The sequence below is a fragment of the Solea solea genome, chromosome 13 (genome assembly GCF_958295425.1).
Source record: "Solea solea chromosome 13, fSolSol10.1, whole genome shotgun sequence".
Taxonomy (NCBI): Eukaryota; Metazoa; Chordata; class Actinopteri; order Pleuronectiformes; family Soleidae; genus Solea; species Solea solea.
This window is the reverse complement of record NC_081146.1, coordinates 10,808,817-10,826,155: the sequence shown is the minus strand read 5'-3', so window position 1 is coordinate 10,826,155 and position 17,339 is coordinate 10,808,817. Positions and strand designations below refer to the sequence as shown.

Here is a 17,339-nt window from a genome sequence, read left to right as displayed (position 1 = left end):
ACAACAATGACTTTCATGTGCTTGTTTCGCTATGGTCAACATGACTCATTCATTGCTTCTCCAGAGGCTATAGAACACACTAAAGAAAGAGAGGCATCTTTCATTTAGCTTTACGTACTAATCCGTCAGATGGTCACTAACCTGCTTGGCACCTTGCTTGGTCTAAAACACACTTAAAGCACTGTGAAGCACTCACAGTGGCCGTCAACCCTCCAGCAAAAACATTACATAACTCCTGTCACGTGGTTATTTCTTCACAGCTAGTGGGGAATCCAGTCAGACTTTCTTTCAGTCCCAGGAGGAGGAGCAAACTGGACAGACAGTCACAGTAATCTGGCAGGACACTGGTCAGACTGGTTCTCAAACCACCACCCAGTCAGTCAGTCAGCCATCGGATGAGCTGCAGCAGTGGAGGAAGGAAGATGAGTGGTCTGAACTGCTGTATCGTCATCCTTCTTTTCCCTTTATCCCACCTTTTGAATTTGTCAAACAGCCAGGTATTAACTAACATTCGCCATTTCTAATTGAATACTTTATCATCAGGAACACTAACTGAGATATAAGATGCATCTGTCACAAGCTGTATTATTTTTCACAGCTTTTGAGAAACCTCACATGAGGTGCAGGTTTGCATTTTGTATGGCTGTAGTGCTGAGTATTTCATCTTTGATTCCATCAGCCAAGCTCACCTTGACAAAAATGAGCTCAGTGGACAGGCTTTTGCAACCTGCGCTGAAAAATGACGATGACTGGTTCCTGTACTTTGACCGAATGCTCAGCCCGCCTTCTCCTGAGCGTATTGAAAAACCATGTGAGTCCCTTTGTCCGACATTCGTGTGGAAGTGTGTTCTGCCAACATTTATTGATTTTTGAGGAGAGTTTAGGTGTAGGCATATTTTACGCAGTTTGGTTTGTTTTATGGGTCATGGTTTTACTGTTGTTTCTGATTCCCCCCCCCCCCCCCCAGCACCTCCCCTAGCTCAGTTGCAGCTCTGGGATCAGGAGGATGAGCAGGAGCCAACCAATCAGGAGGTCATTGAGAGGCTTCAGGGAACAGTGACCTTGGTAGACAAGATGATAGAGTCCGGTGTTTTGGAAAGGAGGCTGAGGGAAGTGAAGGATTTGGAGGAAAGGCTCCATGAAGTGGATGAGATTGCAGAGAGACTTCAAGAAGTAATAGAGCAAGAGTTGGGGAAGGAGGAAGTAGAACATTTAAGAGAAGAAGATGGAGATTTACAGAAGGATCAACTAATACAAGTAGGAAGTAGTGAAAGAGTAGTGAATAAATCTGTGAGAAAGATGGAGATAAACGAGGAGGATGAAGTGGATGAACTGGAAGAGCAAATAAAGCAGGTGTTTTTAAAGGGTTTGTTGCCCGAAGAAGAAGAGTCTCAGGTGAAGCAAGAGAAGGAAAAGGAAGTGACAGTTGAGACTCTGTCAGATGATAATGTGAGAGAGAAGCTGAGGCAGAAAGGAAAGGATTGGCAGGTTGAGGTGGAGGAGAAGTTTGGCACAGATGTCAATGGCACCACTTTGATAGTGGCACAGCAGAAGGTGGTGCGTAGGACTATGAAGAGAGTGACTATTGTAGATGAGAGAAGGCAACAGCAAGAAGATGTAGAAGACCTGCAGGCGCAGTCCTCTGAGATTTTAGAAAAACAAGAAATACGGCACAAGTCAGAATTGCAGGACGAGAGAACGGAGGGAGAGTTTACACAGAGACTGGAAGATAAAGATGTCTGGTTCATTCTCTTTGACTGCCTTCCATACAAAAGCCTTTTCAAACCACCAGGTACAGTATGTCATCATGCTAATAGTTTTAGACGGCTACTAATTGCTTTATTAATATCCATTCAGCAGTGGTCAGACAGTGGCTGCAAAATGCTTTTTAAATTCAATAGAAATCTGAAGTTAAAGGAGAAGTCCACAGAATGGCTTACTTGTCATTTTTATTGTTTAAATTTTCCTCGTGAATAAAATGAACAATTATGAAATAACTGTCTGTGCTTGGTATACAATAGCTAATAGGGTTTTATTCAGGTGGATGTATTGGTAGTGGAAGTGATAAAGTCCTTTTGCCAATAAAAGAAAGATTATCAACATATTAACCCACTATTTTAGTGCTTGCGATAGCTGATTTTTGAGATGCTTGACCGCGCATTTGCTGTTTTCATATTGTCTTGCAAGTGAGAATTCAGGAGCTTTTTGTTACTGCATGTTTGGCACATATTCAAAGCTTCTGTGTCTTTACCCTCATCAATAGTTACCGTTTTGCAACATGCCCAAGTGGATAGAGATGAGGTCTTACAGACTGAGATTACAGCAGTCAAAGAAAAAACAGAGATTATGGAAGAGGAGAGAAATATACAAGAAGAGGTGGCATGGCATGCACCAGAGTTCCCACCACCACAGACCATCACATACACAGATAACTGGTTTGTGTTGCTGGATATTACTCCCAGAGAAAGACCTTATGTGCCATCAGGTACTGCTAACATTCACCTGTACCTTTTTATATTAACACCTTGTGTAGTGCTTGCCTCTTGTGTTAAAGCACATTTTATTCCCGTCAGTTGTTTGGACAGATCAAGACCAGGTGGATGCAGAAATGTTTGTCTCTGTGGTTGGAACAACAGCAGCAGATCAGATTAGAGAAGTAGTCACTGAAGAGACAAAGATAATAGAAGATGTACCAAGACTGGACCTTATTCCAAGAGAGAGATCATATGTGCCACCAGGTACTGCTAAAATCTGCCCGCACCTTTTATTTTGTCTTGTGTAGTGCTTGCCACTTGTGTTTAAGCAGTTTTTATTCCTGTCAGTTCTTTGGAAGGAAACAGACCAGGTGGAGGCAGAAAGTGTCTCTGTGGTTGGAACTGTTGCAGACCAGATCAGAGAAGTAGTCATTGAAGAAAGACAGATAATAGCAGAGACACCAATACGACTACAAGAAATTCCAGTGACAGCCAGAGATGATGACTGGTTTGTGTTGCTGGACGTTGTTCCCAGAGAAACACCTTATGTACCACCAGGTACTGCTAAAACCTCCCTTGCACCTACCTTGTATTACACCTTGTATTGTGCTTGTCACTTGTGCTAAAGCTATTTCTGTTTTTATCAGTTATCCCAAAGGCAAGTGACAAGGTGGTGGCAGAAATGTTTGTCTCTGTGGTTGAAACTGCTGCCTCTGTGATAAGAGAAGTAGTCGTTGAAGAGACGCCGATCATAGAGGATCATAAAAGGCAACTACAAGCAATCACACAACCGCCAGTGACAGCCAGAGATGATGACTGGTTTGTGTTGCTGGATGTTGTTCCAAGAGAGAGATCATATATTCCTCCAGGTATTGCTAAAATGAGCCACAACTGCTTCACAGCTTTGTCAAAGCAAGTGATTACCCTGAGCTTTGCAGATGCTGCTATTCTCAAATAAGCGTGCGCTGTCCATAGTGGATGAGGTGTGATTTTTATGTCTTTTGTCGCAGTTACTGTTGTGGAGCGTGTTCAAGTGTCGCCTAGAGAGCGGGGTTCTCTGACTGAAATAACAGCCATTGAGCAGAGGGATAAAAGAGTGGAAATTCTTGAAGAACACACAGAAATGAAACAACAGTGGAGTGAGCAAACAGTGGCACTGCCACAGGCTGAGAGAGAGATAGACGACGACTGGTTTGTGCTGCTGGATGTGTCTATTAGAGAGACACGATTTGTGCCACCAGGTAACTGCAACCAATTTTCTCCCATTTTCCAGTGAGGACATGGTGTAGATGCTTATTTTATCTCTTGTTGGCTCAACTGTCTTACAGTGCTCTTTCATTCCTTGTCATTAGTTACTGTGGCAGAGTATGTTCAGGTTTATCCTGAAGAAAGCAGCATTTCTGCAGTGGAGTTGAAGAAGAAGGTTGTAGTGATAGACATTCTACAGAAAGAGGAAAAGAAGCTTCCCATACAAATTATTCCAGAGCTGAAAACTTCCCCACTTGAGAGGGAGAGAGACGATGACTGGTTTCTACTGCTGGATGTTGTTCCTAGAGAAATGTCACATGTGCCTCCAGGTACAAAATTAAAAATATTTTTCATGCTTATCACACCAAGAGAGACTCTAACAAGTCAACTGTGTGTCATCTAAAAAATATTTTGTTTTTAAAAACACAACGTTTTGTCCACCTCACGCTGGCTAACGCTTAAATTTAAATCCTGTCTGTTTTCAGTTTCTGTGGCAGTGCCGCCCCAAATGTATCCACAGTTTGAACCTAAAATTGAAGTGCAAACCACAGAGTGGAAATTGCAGCAGGTTGATGTTTGGCAGATTAGTCCACAGCCGGCCCTGCCAAAGCCAGAGAGAGACGACTGGTTTGTGCTATTTGATGCAGTTCGAGAAGAACCAGTTATACCACCATCAGGTAGTCACGGTCAGAATTCCCTCTGAACCAACATATTTCAAGACCTTTACTATGTTTGCTGATATATTTCCCTCAAGTCTGAGCATCACTCAGTTCCTTTGACTCTGTCTTGTTTGTGCCAGTTTCCCGTACTGAGATTATTCTGGACACGAAGAAGACACTTGAGGTTGAGGTGACGACCATAGAGACTAGAATGTGGAAAAAGACGGTAATTGGTGAGGACAGCAGACAAGATGAGACACGCTTGTCTGAAATTAGGCCGATCCAAATGGCACCGCCATCAGAGAGAGAACAAGGAGACGATTGGTTTGTCTTGTTCGACAGCATCCGAGAAAAGCCTGTTGTTGTCCCACCAGGTAGCTGCCCCCAATCTTTCTAAAGGCTCTGCATACACTGTGCTAAACGCTATTTTTTCAACTCGTTGTTTCTGCGTTAGCTGCTGATTGACCTTATTGTCCGTGTTTTAGCAGCAACTCGGCGAAAGATTGAGGATGATTTGTTAATTCCTTCAAATGTGGCCTCTAGGAAATCAGGTACAACCTAAAGGATGTAATCCAGCTATACATACAAATAGTTCTATGTTTCACACTATACACGATGATTCTTTGACATTTGATCTTCCCTCCTGATATGTGTACACACTTTTTATGTTTCTGTGCTAGTGGCTGTGGTTGAGAATATTTTCAGTGATTTGGGAACCACTAGAAGAAAGCTGGAAGATGATTGGTTTATTCTTCTGGATGTGGCTCCTAAGAAATCAGGTACAATCTAAAAGACAAAACTAAATTTACTTACTGTGTCTGAACACAAGGCAGCGATTTAATTAGTCACTTAGCAGTTGTACTCGGATAGGGAACACCATTGTTTTCATCATTTGTGTTTTTTCTTTCCTACAATAATACCTGATTGTGTATTTGTGTCAGTCGCTGTCCGTGGGCATGTCCACTTCCCTGAGCATGTCCAGTTCCCAGCAAAGGCCAGAGTTCCACCTGCTGTAGCCAAAACAAAGATCACCATTTCTGAGACAGGACCGCAGTTTGAGAAACGGATCCTGGACGAAAGACGCCCGCTCATAAATACATTTGTCACTGATGATTGGTTTGTTCTACTAGATGTTGACCTCAAACAGCCAGGTATTTGTTTCACATGGTTTGGTTTGTTAGTAGTTTAACAACGACTCACCCGTGGTTACGCTTTGTTTTTTGCATATTAACTCTTGCAGCCTGTTCAGACGACACACACACTGACATGTGCCTTTTGTTACTCAATGACCCCTCATCTTGGATTCTTTTGTGTATTGAAGGAAATGCTTTCCTAACCGCAGCTTTTCGCTGGTTCAACCTGAGTGAGCCTTTTAGCTCGTTGCAGCCTAACATTTTCCTTTGCATCCATCTTTGGATGAATTTGCGCTTTGGCTCTTATTCGCTTCTGGCCCTCTTCAGGTGCCACTACATGCTTGTCCTATAAAATGGAGTCTATGAAGCATTTGAGGTACAGTATACCCCAGCACAATGTGTACTTGCTTGATCACATCAATGCTTAAGTGTGTAAGTATGCATTGTTGTGTGTTTAAAGCTGTTTCTATGTGCATGTATGTGCTCAGGAGGATTTGATCATGAACGAAAAAAAAACCGAATGTGCTAAAACGCATTTCCCTTTGTTGCCATCTCCAGTGGTGACCACCCAGAGGGGTGCGCGTCCTGTCAGCGCTCCAGTCTTCTCCCAGACTGCTCTGGCTGAGGCTGGCATCCCCATGGGGCCTTTCGACCAGCCGCAGACTTCCACCCCAATCAGGGCCAGCCGCTTGGAGGAGAGAAAGCTGGAGGTCACGGTCGAAGCTGTGGAACCCTCAAAAATCGAGGAGGGGGCTGAGGTCAAGGTAACCAATTTCTGCCAACTCTGTTTAACACACAGGTGAAATAATATCAGCAGAAGTCCAAGGCTCAATCCCATTTCAACCCTTGCCCCTACAATTACCTCTGTTTTTTGAATTTACATGTTCTTGTCTTGACATGACACAATCATGTCGTATCTCCTTATTGTGATGACTTATCTTTTTCTTAAAGGTGTTCCCATTTTGTAGGGATATATTTATATATTTAAGGGGGAAGGGCCACAGGGTAGGGGTAAAAATGGGACTTGGCAGGAAAAAAAAACTGTTTATGGTCTGTCTGTACAATGAATTCTAAGGTATTTCAATGGTAGATGGATAATAATTGTGAGACAAACACTTTTGTAGTTGATTCTTGATAGTCTTTTATAAGAAAGGATGGTAAAGTAGCAAGCAGAGATGCGTCTCTCTGTCTGAGTGTGAATTGTGTCTCTCTTGCTGCTGTAGCCAGCAGTGTGGAGGGATTCTTCACTGATTTCCACCATCAATGGGTACATTCAGGTTAGTGTCAGATACTAGCCCCTTAAAAGAAATGATTCCACTATGGTTGAACTGTGAGTGTTTGAGGCGAACAAGCAGAGGATGCTAACAAGTGTCCTTCTCTCCTCCCTGGGGTAGCACCAGTCAGAGGTCACAAGCACGGAGGTGGTGCGAATGCGAAAGGTCAGATTCTCGGCGTCATCCATGTATCTGTAGCCATCTCTCCACCACCATCCTGATCACATCAAGCTTATCATCCAAGACTAATTTCGCCCTGTTTTCATGTTGTGCTTCCATACAGCTAGGTCTTAAATGAATTCCACACAAGGTTTGATGCACATACAGTATATTATAAGAGGTAGAATAATGTAGGAATAAATAGGATATGTATACATCAATATAAGCTGACGAAGCAAAGAAAACTTTAATTTCTTCTCATTGCTTGCTGTTCTAAACCCTGGAATGTGCACATGCATGATTATAGAGTAAATGCATTCTAACTAAAAGAGGCATGATAAATAGTGTTTATTCACATTTCTGTCAGTCCACCATTAAATATCGATTTGCTCTTTACAAAGTTTAATCTTAAGTCAATCCTCTGGGGCCTTTAGTCATTTGCTTCAACAGTGAATTGCAGTTTGGCCACAATAGTCATTTTGTCCCCAAAACTATTCTGCATGTTTTTCTCACAATTTCCTCCTGTCCATTGTATTAACACTTTAGTGAACTTTGTACTAGGATGCATGTCAAAGGTGTGGAAGTTTGGTGCCAGCTAACACAGAGACAGAGACAAACCCACACCTTTTTTGTTCTTTTCATTTTTCACAGAAAAGAGCAAAGAAAATTGAGGGTGGCTCAATTTATATGAGACATAGCATTTTAATGTTGGAGGTTTGTATCCCCTCTGGAGACGTCCGTCTCTAGCCGTATTTTCTTGCTCTTTGGTGCACTGGCTGCTGTTTATTATCACTCTTGCATGTGGCATGATTAACACTTTTGGGATCAGTGTTAATTACTGGCTGTAGATTATGTGATATATGGATGTGTGTGTGTGTGTTAGTGCAACTCTAATCTGGTTCTTTCAGGAGAGTGCTGTTGAACTCACAACCATAACTTTTGGGTTCTAGTAAAAACAAGTACAGTCATTATTATCCGCAAAGTAAACGATGATGCAGTGCATCCTGAAACCATGCCCAATTTTCACATATGAATTATGAGCTTTGGTGTGAGCTACTCACTGACAACAAGTGCTTTAAAAGTCTTTGCTTTTCCACCCAGGATTCAGTGATTCACTGCTCCATTTTTATATATTGTATACATTATTTCCCAGATCATCAGTATTCTCCTGTTCCTGCTTTTGCTTTTCCTTCCTCCATCTCCATGATCTAACTTGCTCGTGATGCTCTGCACTTTGTCAACAATTATGTTGATGAAATGTTTTGACCATAGAAATGAAAATCAAAATAATGATACATTTAGATGTTGTGTATGAAAGGGAATGGTGTTTGTAGAAACACTTATCATTAAGTTGCTCTTTAATACCACAATAAGGCCACAATGAGGCGTTAACAAACACCTGTGCTCTTTTAATGGAACTGTCTGCAGTTTGTTTGGTAAGATGGTGGTCACTGTCCTACATTTCATAAAGACCAACTTGATGCTAACTGTTGCCACATCAGTGCTGCTGCTGTTGCTTTTGTTTATTTGTGTGAAATGATCTGGTTTCCGTTTAAAGCGAGGCTTCATCTTGGACAACATGTCCCATGTCTGCTGCTACCATCACTTCTCCCGCTCTTTGATTTGCAGCCTGTTTCCACAACACGTGTCTCTGCATTTTAATGCTATGTAACAGATCATTTGTGCTGTGTTGTGTTGTGTTGTGCAGTTAAAACATGCTACTCGCCTACGACTCCAAGTGACATTGATGAATCATGTCACAGCCTCCTCTGAGGAATTTCTTTTATAAACTTGAGTCTGGCCTCATAAAAATTTTGCCAGAAAGGAGTTACTGATAATCGTATCAATAATCTATATAGCTTGACTGCAAATTTGCAATTCTAATTTTTATTCCTTAAGAGTCGCAAATTAACCCTGCTTCTGCTTATTTGTTTAATCAGACATTGTGCTAAAAAGCAGCATAATTTGACTTTTCTTTCCTCTCTCCCTTTCTCCCAACTATGAACACATCCTTCACCTATCCTCTCCCTCCCCATCCAACACCTTTTTCTCCACTTCGTGCTCCTTCCTTGCTCCACTTGTGTCTCCACCTAAATTTCCTGTCACCCAATATCTCTGCACCCCACGACCACCACACTGTCTTTCCCTTCTCAACTGTCCTCTGTGTAGGATTACGATAAGCCTCAGGAGGAACTGCTGAGACATCATGCCAGTATCAGTAAGCTAAAGAAGAACTTCATGGAAGCCGTCCCAGAGCCCAGGCCCAGTGAGTGGGACAAGCGCCTGTCCACACACTCTCCGTTTCGCACCTCGGGCATCAATGGTCAGCCTCTGACGAGTGCAGATGGGGTAAGTCTTTCACAAAAACCACCCGCTGCCAAATTCTTGATTTGATTTTTAGTCAGTTCAGGAAAACATCATTAAGATGATTTATTTCTCAACTGACTGTTTAAAGTCGAATACATCCACCTCATCACATTTGTTTTCTGTGGTTTTGCATCTGCAGAGATGTTTGTGCTTGATTGTGAAAAAACTTGATGACATTAATATGAGCAGTATGCATGGAATTGTAATGAAACAGAAGAAGCTGATAATCAAGCAACAATGCCTGTATCTGGTTTGTTTTGAATTTGTGAAATAGAATTTTTGCTCATATTCTTATACAATGAAGTCATAACCTGAGACCAGATCGGACACATCTCGGTGTCACTTTTGTTTCTCTGACAATTTGAGTTCAGTGGATTATGTGTACATGTACAGACCTATTCAAACAGTGGCATGTGGCACATGTACAGTATGTGTATGAAGAGTTTTGAATAGTGTCTGTACTCGTCTTTCACTGATGTGACTGATGTGGTTGAAGCGGTGTGGGAGGAGTTAAATACTCTGAGAGAACTCTGTGCACTGGAAGCCACTGAGCACCGGCCAGTTCACACTGCATGACTGACAGACTGGACTTTGAAAATACTCTGCATGACTACCAGAGATGACCACTCTCTTTAAGTGTTTGCACGTTGTGGCGCTGAGCAGAATTTATTTTTCCCTCCCCCCCTCTGCCCTTCCTTCATTAAGCTTTATTTCTACATTTAATACTTGTCTGCATCACATTCTTTACATGTTGCTTCCTTCTTGTTTGGCTGCTTCTTTCTCCAAACCTGGGTGTTTTTCCATGAAGAGACAAGGCCTCATTCACAGTTGTGTCAGCCGGTTATGTCCTCATAATGTCCCGGAAGGAAATGATATGACTTTGGTTATACATTGTAAACGACTACCAAAGAAAAAAAATCAAACAGTCACACAATATACTCCAACATAAGCACCAAGAAAAGATAGAATAGGCTAAAACCCAAACCTTATTTCTGCCTCACCTATACATTCTATGAGATATCCCAGAATATAAACAATATAAGGATGAAACGACCAAAGAAAACAAGAAAATATTATGCTATATAGTCCTTGATTATTTTACATTTCAAAGCTTTTTTGAACCTTCAGTTCATTCCACTGCTAAAAACCCAAAATTTGAATAAATCTATTATATTTTTAAACTACTACTACTAAGTACATAGTGTAGATACCTGCTACAGACTCTTAGCGATCTCTAACACAGCCTAATGTTATTTCAGATTTCAGACACAACACCCACATTTATTATTAATTAAATCAATTGATTTAATATATATCATTACCAGATTGCAGCTATTACCTAATTTACATACATCATTTAGTCCTGAGGCAAGTTGATGGAATAAAGCATAAACAAATACATACACAAATAACAACAGATAAGGGAAACCAGCCTTGGCTAACCCAGTTTAAAGTTCTCAGACTCGACTAGGCCAAAGCTTGTTCTGGCTTGAGTCATGTGACCTCAGTATATTTTAGGTCATTCTTCTGAAATACTGTGCATCCCCAATTCTGTGTGAATGACTTTCTGTCTTTTCAGCCTTCAATAGAATGTAGGACATGGAAATCATTTTAAAAAAGCATGTTAAAATGCATGTTTCCATAACATTTCCATGCTCTGGACAAATAGCTCTCAAAATCACATTTCTGGCACACTGTTAGATCTAACTTTTATATTATTATTATTATTATTATTATTATTATCATTGTTAATAATAATAAAAGTAAGCTATTGCGCCGGTCTAGCGTTTATAAGTTTAGTTCACTGTCAATCATTGCAGACATTTCAAACTTCCTCCCTCTCATCTCTCTTCCCTCCTCCCCCTCCTCCTCCTCCTCCTCCTCCTCCTCCTCCTCCTCCTCCTCCTCCTCCTCCCTCCCCCCCTCAGTTTGTCATCCGCCTCCCGCGCGGCCCCCTGCTAGACTTCTACTCCAAACGCAGCTGAGGGCCAGTCTCAACCCTGCGGAAACCCCCACACAGGTGTGAGTGTGAACCGAGGAGGCTGCACCTTGTCCATCTACTCATCAACCTCTAACTTTCTCTTCTCCTCCTTCCTTCGTCTCTTCTGCAACATCACTGTACACATTCTTCATCTGTCATCCTCTGCTCCACTCGAGAGGCTGCCCTGTCCTTTTTTTCTCTGGCCTCTTGTACGGAAAAGACTTCCATTTCTTCCGTTTCCCACCACAGCACAGTTTCCTGTGCCACATTCTCCAAAGACTGATAAGGACTTAAAATGACAATCAACCCACTGCTCATTTGCATTTTCTGTGATATCACTTGGACCAATTAACCATTATCACCGGACTTTTATCTGGATTAAATGTCTGTCCACGTCATTTTGAGCCTGATTTTATACATATTATGAAGTGCATTTGTATTGTCGGTTGTCTTAGAATATTGTCTTTGGATAAACTTAACACTGTGATGTGATGATTTCAGAACACTACACTAAGCACTGAAAAACATAATCAAGACTTGAATTTTAGGTTTATTTGGTTAGTGGAAATATTCTTTGTCACAGTACAGCGTTTTCTGTGATGGAGACCTTGAGGCAGCTTAATTGTGACACTTAAACCTCTTTGTCCTTCACCTGTTAATGGAAAGACAGTATTCGGGAACTGTGGAGAGATGTCTTGTTGCATGACTTTTTGACAATCAACTTTGACCAAAGAATAAAAGGCATCCCAGGTGCAGTAAAAACGACTGCTTGTTCCTTTTTAGGGAGCGCACATTTTGTCATTTTCATGTCACGTCCATGGCTCATTTCAATCTGACACAAACGACTATATAGATTTCTAAAATTTACAACATGCAGCTAATCTTGCAAAATCTTTTATTTGGGAACCTACTATTGGACGCTTCATGGCCAGCAGTATGTTTTGTTACGCTGTGCCTTTAAAACAAGATGTGCAGATAATCTATACATAGTTGCATATTTTGTATCTTGCATGCACAAGTATTTTTAATCTTTGTAAATTCGGCTAATTGTAAGAAAATGCATCACACGCCCATGATCACAAATCTGTTTTGTCTGTTTTTTAGAGTGTGTGCATTAGCTCCACATGCAATGGTTCAGACACAAAGGCTGCGTATGAGGAAACCAGCAGCTGTTTGGGCTCGTCGGGCTCACCCTGGTCCACCGTGTGCTCCACAAGTGAGCCTGATAGTGTCGGAGCCCACAGTGCTCCCATTGAGGAAGAGTCATGTGATCAAGAAGAGGTTGTAGTTTTTGAGACGTCCTTGGTGCCCATCGTAGAGGTGGAGATGGCACAATTGCCTGCCTCCCTCGAACCAGAGTGTAAAGCTTTAGATGAGACCCGGGAGGAAGACGGCTCAGGTCCTGGACTGTCCAATTGCTCTGGGGGGATAGTTGGATCTTCCCCAGCCTCCTATTTCAGGAGCGATGGTCCGCAGGTCATACGCTGCTTCCAGGTAGCCTCCTGACTCCCTCGGCATGATGCTGAATCTGTCTCTGCTTGGCCGCTGTGTGATTCCGAGACGGCCACACTTGCTCACCTCTTTGCAGCACCCTTACATTAAACTTGTGAAACTGTAACAGTAGACGTACGGTGTGAATTATGCTAATTTGGCTGCTGCAGATGTGTTGCGCGGTGGTGTGCTAAGGTCTCAACTATGGTGATGGGTCATTGAGCACATTCTTCTCTGCCACAAAACATTTCTGATGCACTGACTTTACTTTCAGCAGCCACCCATGACTTTATGTTTTCCATTTCTCTTTTTCCTTCTGTAATAATTACTGGTGGCGGTTGTTTTACAATCAAAATGAAATGGAACTAATTTGGTGAGAAGAAAGGGCTGTTACTGTAAAGATGGATCCACACAGCAAAGGATTGAATGGGAATGCGAGGTGTCGGATGTCAGCGTGATTGTGAGAGCGTCTGTGTGTGTTCGGGCTGCAACCAGGGATTATTTTCTCGATTGGTCTGTAAAATGTTGAAAAATGTTGGTCAGTCTCAATTCCTTATTTTGTCCTCAAACCAAAATTGTTTGGTTTGAATGATTTATTTGTTATGTGGAGCAAAGAAACCAGAACATATTAACATTTAAGCAGCTGAGGAATCACAAATATTGGAAGAAAACACAGATTAATGGAGTAGTGGTATTGAGTAATAATCGATTCATCGGTGCAGCCCTAGTGTGTGCGTGCATGAGAGAAAGAGATGAGCGAGTGAAACAAAACCAAGGTATGAGCACTGATAAATGCCAACATTCTAACGAAACGTGTCCTCAAATCATCCAAGGTCACATTCAGGGCTGGTTGCTAGTGTTCATACATGATTGAATCACTCAGGACAGATGTTAACACCAGGTCTGAACGGGGTTAAAATGGTTGCGGTGAGGTGCAAAGTGTCTGGCTAAACAGCCACTCATGGGGCTTTGCTCCCATCCACAGCCGCCTCTGGTGCAGACCCAGACAGTCACCATCACAGCTGCCTCCAACTCCCTACCCACTGGCATCTCCACCACAGAGGTCCCTATCATCCCAACCAAGACCTTCACCTATGAGTCTTCAAAGGTAGGGGCTCCCGCACCTGCTCAGCCCAGATCTGTCTCAGCTACATTGCATGGAAGAGGTGTCAGTCAGCACAAGCTGAGACTAAGCAGGTCTGGGAGGACCAGGCCCGGAGCTCCAAACTGAGCATGAGGCTGCGACACAACCGAGCTCAAGCTCAGGGTCACATGATCTCTAATGATTATTCAGTCCACCCTTTTCTTTGATGTTTTGCTCAGGTGGCAGTGGACGGGACAGACGAGGACAAAGATGTCTCGACTGTGTCCAGCTCCAAGACTGTTACCTCAGAGAGTGTCAGTGGCACCACAGTCACCACCACTACCACTCACATCTCAAAGGTCAGCCAGACTTAAATCCTGCTTTTCCCTTATTCAGTGTTTTGTTTTTTTTCTGGTTAAATTGTGTACGTGTAGTTTAATATTTTTTTTGTCTTCACTCTACCAGGTAGTGAAAGTTGGATCTTCAGAGACTCGTATGGAGAAGAGGATTGTCATAACTGCAGACTCTGACTTTGACCAAGATAAGGTACACAATGGCTGCCGACACAAAACAAGGGCAGAAAGATGAAAATATTAAGCATTTTAGGCAATTTCAAAAAGTTGTTTCGAGAACCCAAAAGAACAGAACTTAAAAGCAAAAAACATGGGAGAAATGTGAGCGTACAATGTACGGGTAACTCAATTATATTTTGACATTTTTAAATGAAGTAGAGCATTGAAAAAAATTAATGAACTTGTTGAGCCTTACCCCTTAAAATGTACTGTATTTACAATTTTTAATGAAGATTTCCACTCCAGCTACCTCACTCACATATAGATTATACGATTCAAACAAATTACTGTACGAGTATAACATTGTTATAGATCAGTGTTTCCAATCCTTGTCCCCTGTGACCTCAGTCCTGCATGTTTTAGATATGACCCTGCTCCAACACACCTGATTCAGATGCATGGGTTGTGTTTGGGCTTTTGCAGAGCTTGATGGCGAGCTGAATCAGGTGTGTTTGGAGCAGGGAGAACTTGTGAAACATTGGGAAACCCTGTTATAGATAAAATAATCATCTGTGTCCCAGTTGTTCAAATCAAAGCCAGAGAGACTGTTTCTGCTGCTACAGTAACAGAAGCCTCTTATTTAAAGGATAGTGTCATTTGAGTTTTCCCTCAAAGAATAAAGTGTCTTTTCCAGAGTGTCCATGACAAATGACGACGATGATGATGATGATGATGACCATGTTGACTTTACTGTCTCGCAGGAGAAACATGGCGGAGCATCAGCATTGTAACTGAAATCACCGGTTTCACTTATTCCACCTTCGACATCCCGTCATCAGAGCGCAGTGACCGACTCGCACTCATCAGCTCGATCGACGCACACAAATATCCAAAAAAGAAATATCCCACAAATCTACAACTGAAGTTATTAATATTATCACTGAGTAGATGAGAATTGGTAGATTTTATTTAATGTTTTCAGTGAAGCTGTTCATTATAGGTAGAGGAGGGGCGTACACATATGGATTTTTATTTTTTTTTTTTAAGTTAAATGCTTATCCTTATGTTCAAAATGCTTAGCAAATACACTTTTACTGGCTCCAGACAGAATTTTCCGTTCTGTGATCTCAGTTACCTTTGCTTTGAATGCTTTTATTTTTTTTTCGCTGGTTGTTTTCAAGTTATTAGTTATTATACAAATGCACTGAATATTTTAGTTTAGACACCACTATCAGCATTTCTCCCCTTGGTGCTGCTAGGGGAACGTTAAGACTACATTCAAGGGAACTCTCTGTTTTGTTGTTAACTTGACAATACCTCACATTAACATGTGAACAAAGTTATTCTGTGCTCAAATTTGGACAGCGCGTTCCCTTTGTTCACTGCTCAGGGACCAAAAACAAACAAAGCCTACATCTTTTGTTTTTCCCTTCAAACCAATAGCTTACACATTCTTGTAAAGTTTGGATTGAAAATGGATCTATTTTGAAATAGTTCTCTATTTTATAGAATTGATGCTTTTATAATGTTTGTACAAATTGAGGTTTTTAAGTTATTCACTCATGAAATTGTTTACCACTTTGCTGGGGTTTGAGGTCCCTATCGATTAAGACCTCAACAGCCTGAATCATTCTTATGTTTCCTCTCCACCAGGTCACACCTTTCACAGTTTTAACTATGGAGTGCTTCCCTCAGCCTCGTTTTATTCAGTAGAATAGAAGTCATTATTGCTTTGAATATATTTGGTTGATTAAAAGTTTTACAAGCTTTGGTCTGTTTATCTCAGGTTTTGATATTCTTTGTAAGACTACAGACCCCCTCATGACTGTATGTGGAATATATGTATAGCCATCTCTATTATTACTACATACATGTACACTTATGTTCAGCCAAGTGATGTCAGTTCATATTTAAGCTCATTTTTCACAGTAACCACGTATGTAAGCAGTGAAGGCAGCTGTCCCAGTATGTGTGGCTTTTCTTTCGTAGGAGCACAGGTTGTCTTTTTTTTATTTTACATCTTCTGCTATACAGTCACTTATTTGTAAATTAGGGAAAGTTTAATGTGATTTGATGTATTGTGATGTTCAACACCAGCTCGTTTCCAGACTTAACACAAAAAATTGTTGAATATTTGATTCATTATCAACCAAGTTTGTAAAGCCTTCTTACCATATAGTCTTAGGAAAACGCTCTCTCACTTGCTGTTTTCATGTGCTTTTCCATAGATGAGGACATACTTTAAAACATCTAAACCCCCCCCCCCCCCCTTTTTTTTAGGTAGAATGTTTGTCAGCAAACCTTTTTCAATGCCCTAATGTAATTTTAATTACATGAACAGCAGTAAATTGTCCTGGAAGAAAATGTAGAATTTCACACTGAGAAAAATAGTTTTTAGACGTTGGAAAAATATTGTTGCTTTGTGACTTATCACTCTTTTTATGGAAAAAATAAATAAAATATGCATTGTTTTGCACTTTGGTGGGCTGTGTATGTGTGAAGTATGCATGAAATAAATAGTTAATGCTATTATTTCACATTTCCTCCAATCAACACTAAATTCTCAAGGGGAAAAAAAAGTGTCAAGTTTAGTTTGCAATAGCCCATGTAAACAAGATGAAACTACTAATACGGAATTATTGGGCACTAAAAAAAAACCTCAAGAACAAGCAGCCATAGTGGGCGTGGATGGTGTAAAAATAAAAATAGGCCCATTTAAAATAAAGACAGCACGCCTCACTTCGGCACAACTCTGTGGTTTACCATTACTAAAGTACTTCCTGTTAGTCTGACAACGTCACATATAGTATCGGTACTAAAAAAAGTACCAGCTACTATCGCTAATGGTAAAGGAAAGAAAACTGTAGTGTAGTGGAAAAGTGCCATCAGTCTTATTTGGTTTCCACTTCTGAGAGACAGCGCCTCATCACATTTATAAGCATTACAGCTATAAAACA

The 17,339-nt window shown here is 41.3% G+C and overlaps 1 protein-coding gene across 16 annotated transcripts in view; it reads left to right on the top strand.

Annotated features, from left to right (window-relative positions):
* Positions 1-16,858, top strand: part of LOC131471230 (uncharacterized) — a 35,093-nt gene extending 18,235 nt beyond the window's left edge. For 7 of the 16 annotated variants that reach the window (XM_058647670.1, XM_058647659.1, XM_058647657.1 and 4 more), the window contains 24 exons: positions 261-497; positions 680-811; positions 968-1,792; positions 2,264-2,485; positions 2,574-2,738; positions 2,823-3,032; positions 3,122-3,343; positions 3,485-3,715; positions 3,827-4,051; positions 4,208-4,399; positions 4,522-4,755; positions 4,867-4,932; positions 5,062-5,160; positions 5,323-5,532; positions 6,073-6,278; positions 6,738-6,791; positions 6,909-6,953; positions 7,599-7,661; positions 9,117-9,296; positions 12,400-12,789; positions 13,772-13,894; positions 14,110-14,229; positions 14,336-14,416; positions 15,144-16,858. In XM_058647670.1, coding sequence (XP_058503653.1) covers positions 261-497; positions 680-811; positions 968-1,792; positions 2,264-2,485; positions 2,574-2,738; positions 2,823-3,032; positions 3,122-3,343; positions 3,485-3,715; positions 3,827-4,051; positions 4,208-4,399; positions 4,522-4,755; positions 4,867-4,932; positions 5,062-5,160; positions 5,323-5,532; positions 6,073-6,278; positions 6,738-6,791; positions 6,909-6,953; positions 7,599-7,661; positions 9,117-9,296; positions 12,400-12,789; positions 13,772-13,894; positions 14,110-14,229; positions 14,336-14,416; positions 15,144-15,173 — 4,562 coding nt within the window. In that variant the 3' untranslated portion in view covers positions 15,174-16,858. Of the gene's footprint in view, positions 1-260; positions 498-679; positions 812-967; positions 1,793-2,263; positions 2,486-2,573; positions 2,739-2,822; positions 3,033-3,121; positions 3,344-3,484; positions 3,716-3,826; positions 4,052-4,207; positions 4,400-4,521; positions 4,756-4,866; positions 4,933-5,061; positions 5,161-5,322; positions 5,533-6,072; positions 6,279-6,737; positions 6,792-6,908; positions 6,954-7,598; positions 7,662-9,116; positions 9,297-11,242; positions 12,061-12,399; positions 12,790-13,771; positions 13,895-14,109; positions 14,230-14,335; positions 14,417-15,143 lie in introns of those variants that run through there. The other 9 variants (XM_058647655.1, XM_058647662.1, XM_058647660.1 and 6 more) reach the window with 9 other exon arrangements.
* Positions 16,859-17,339: the final 481 nt, after the last annotated feature.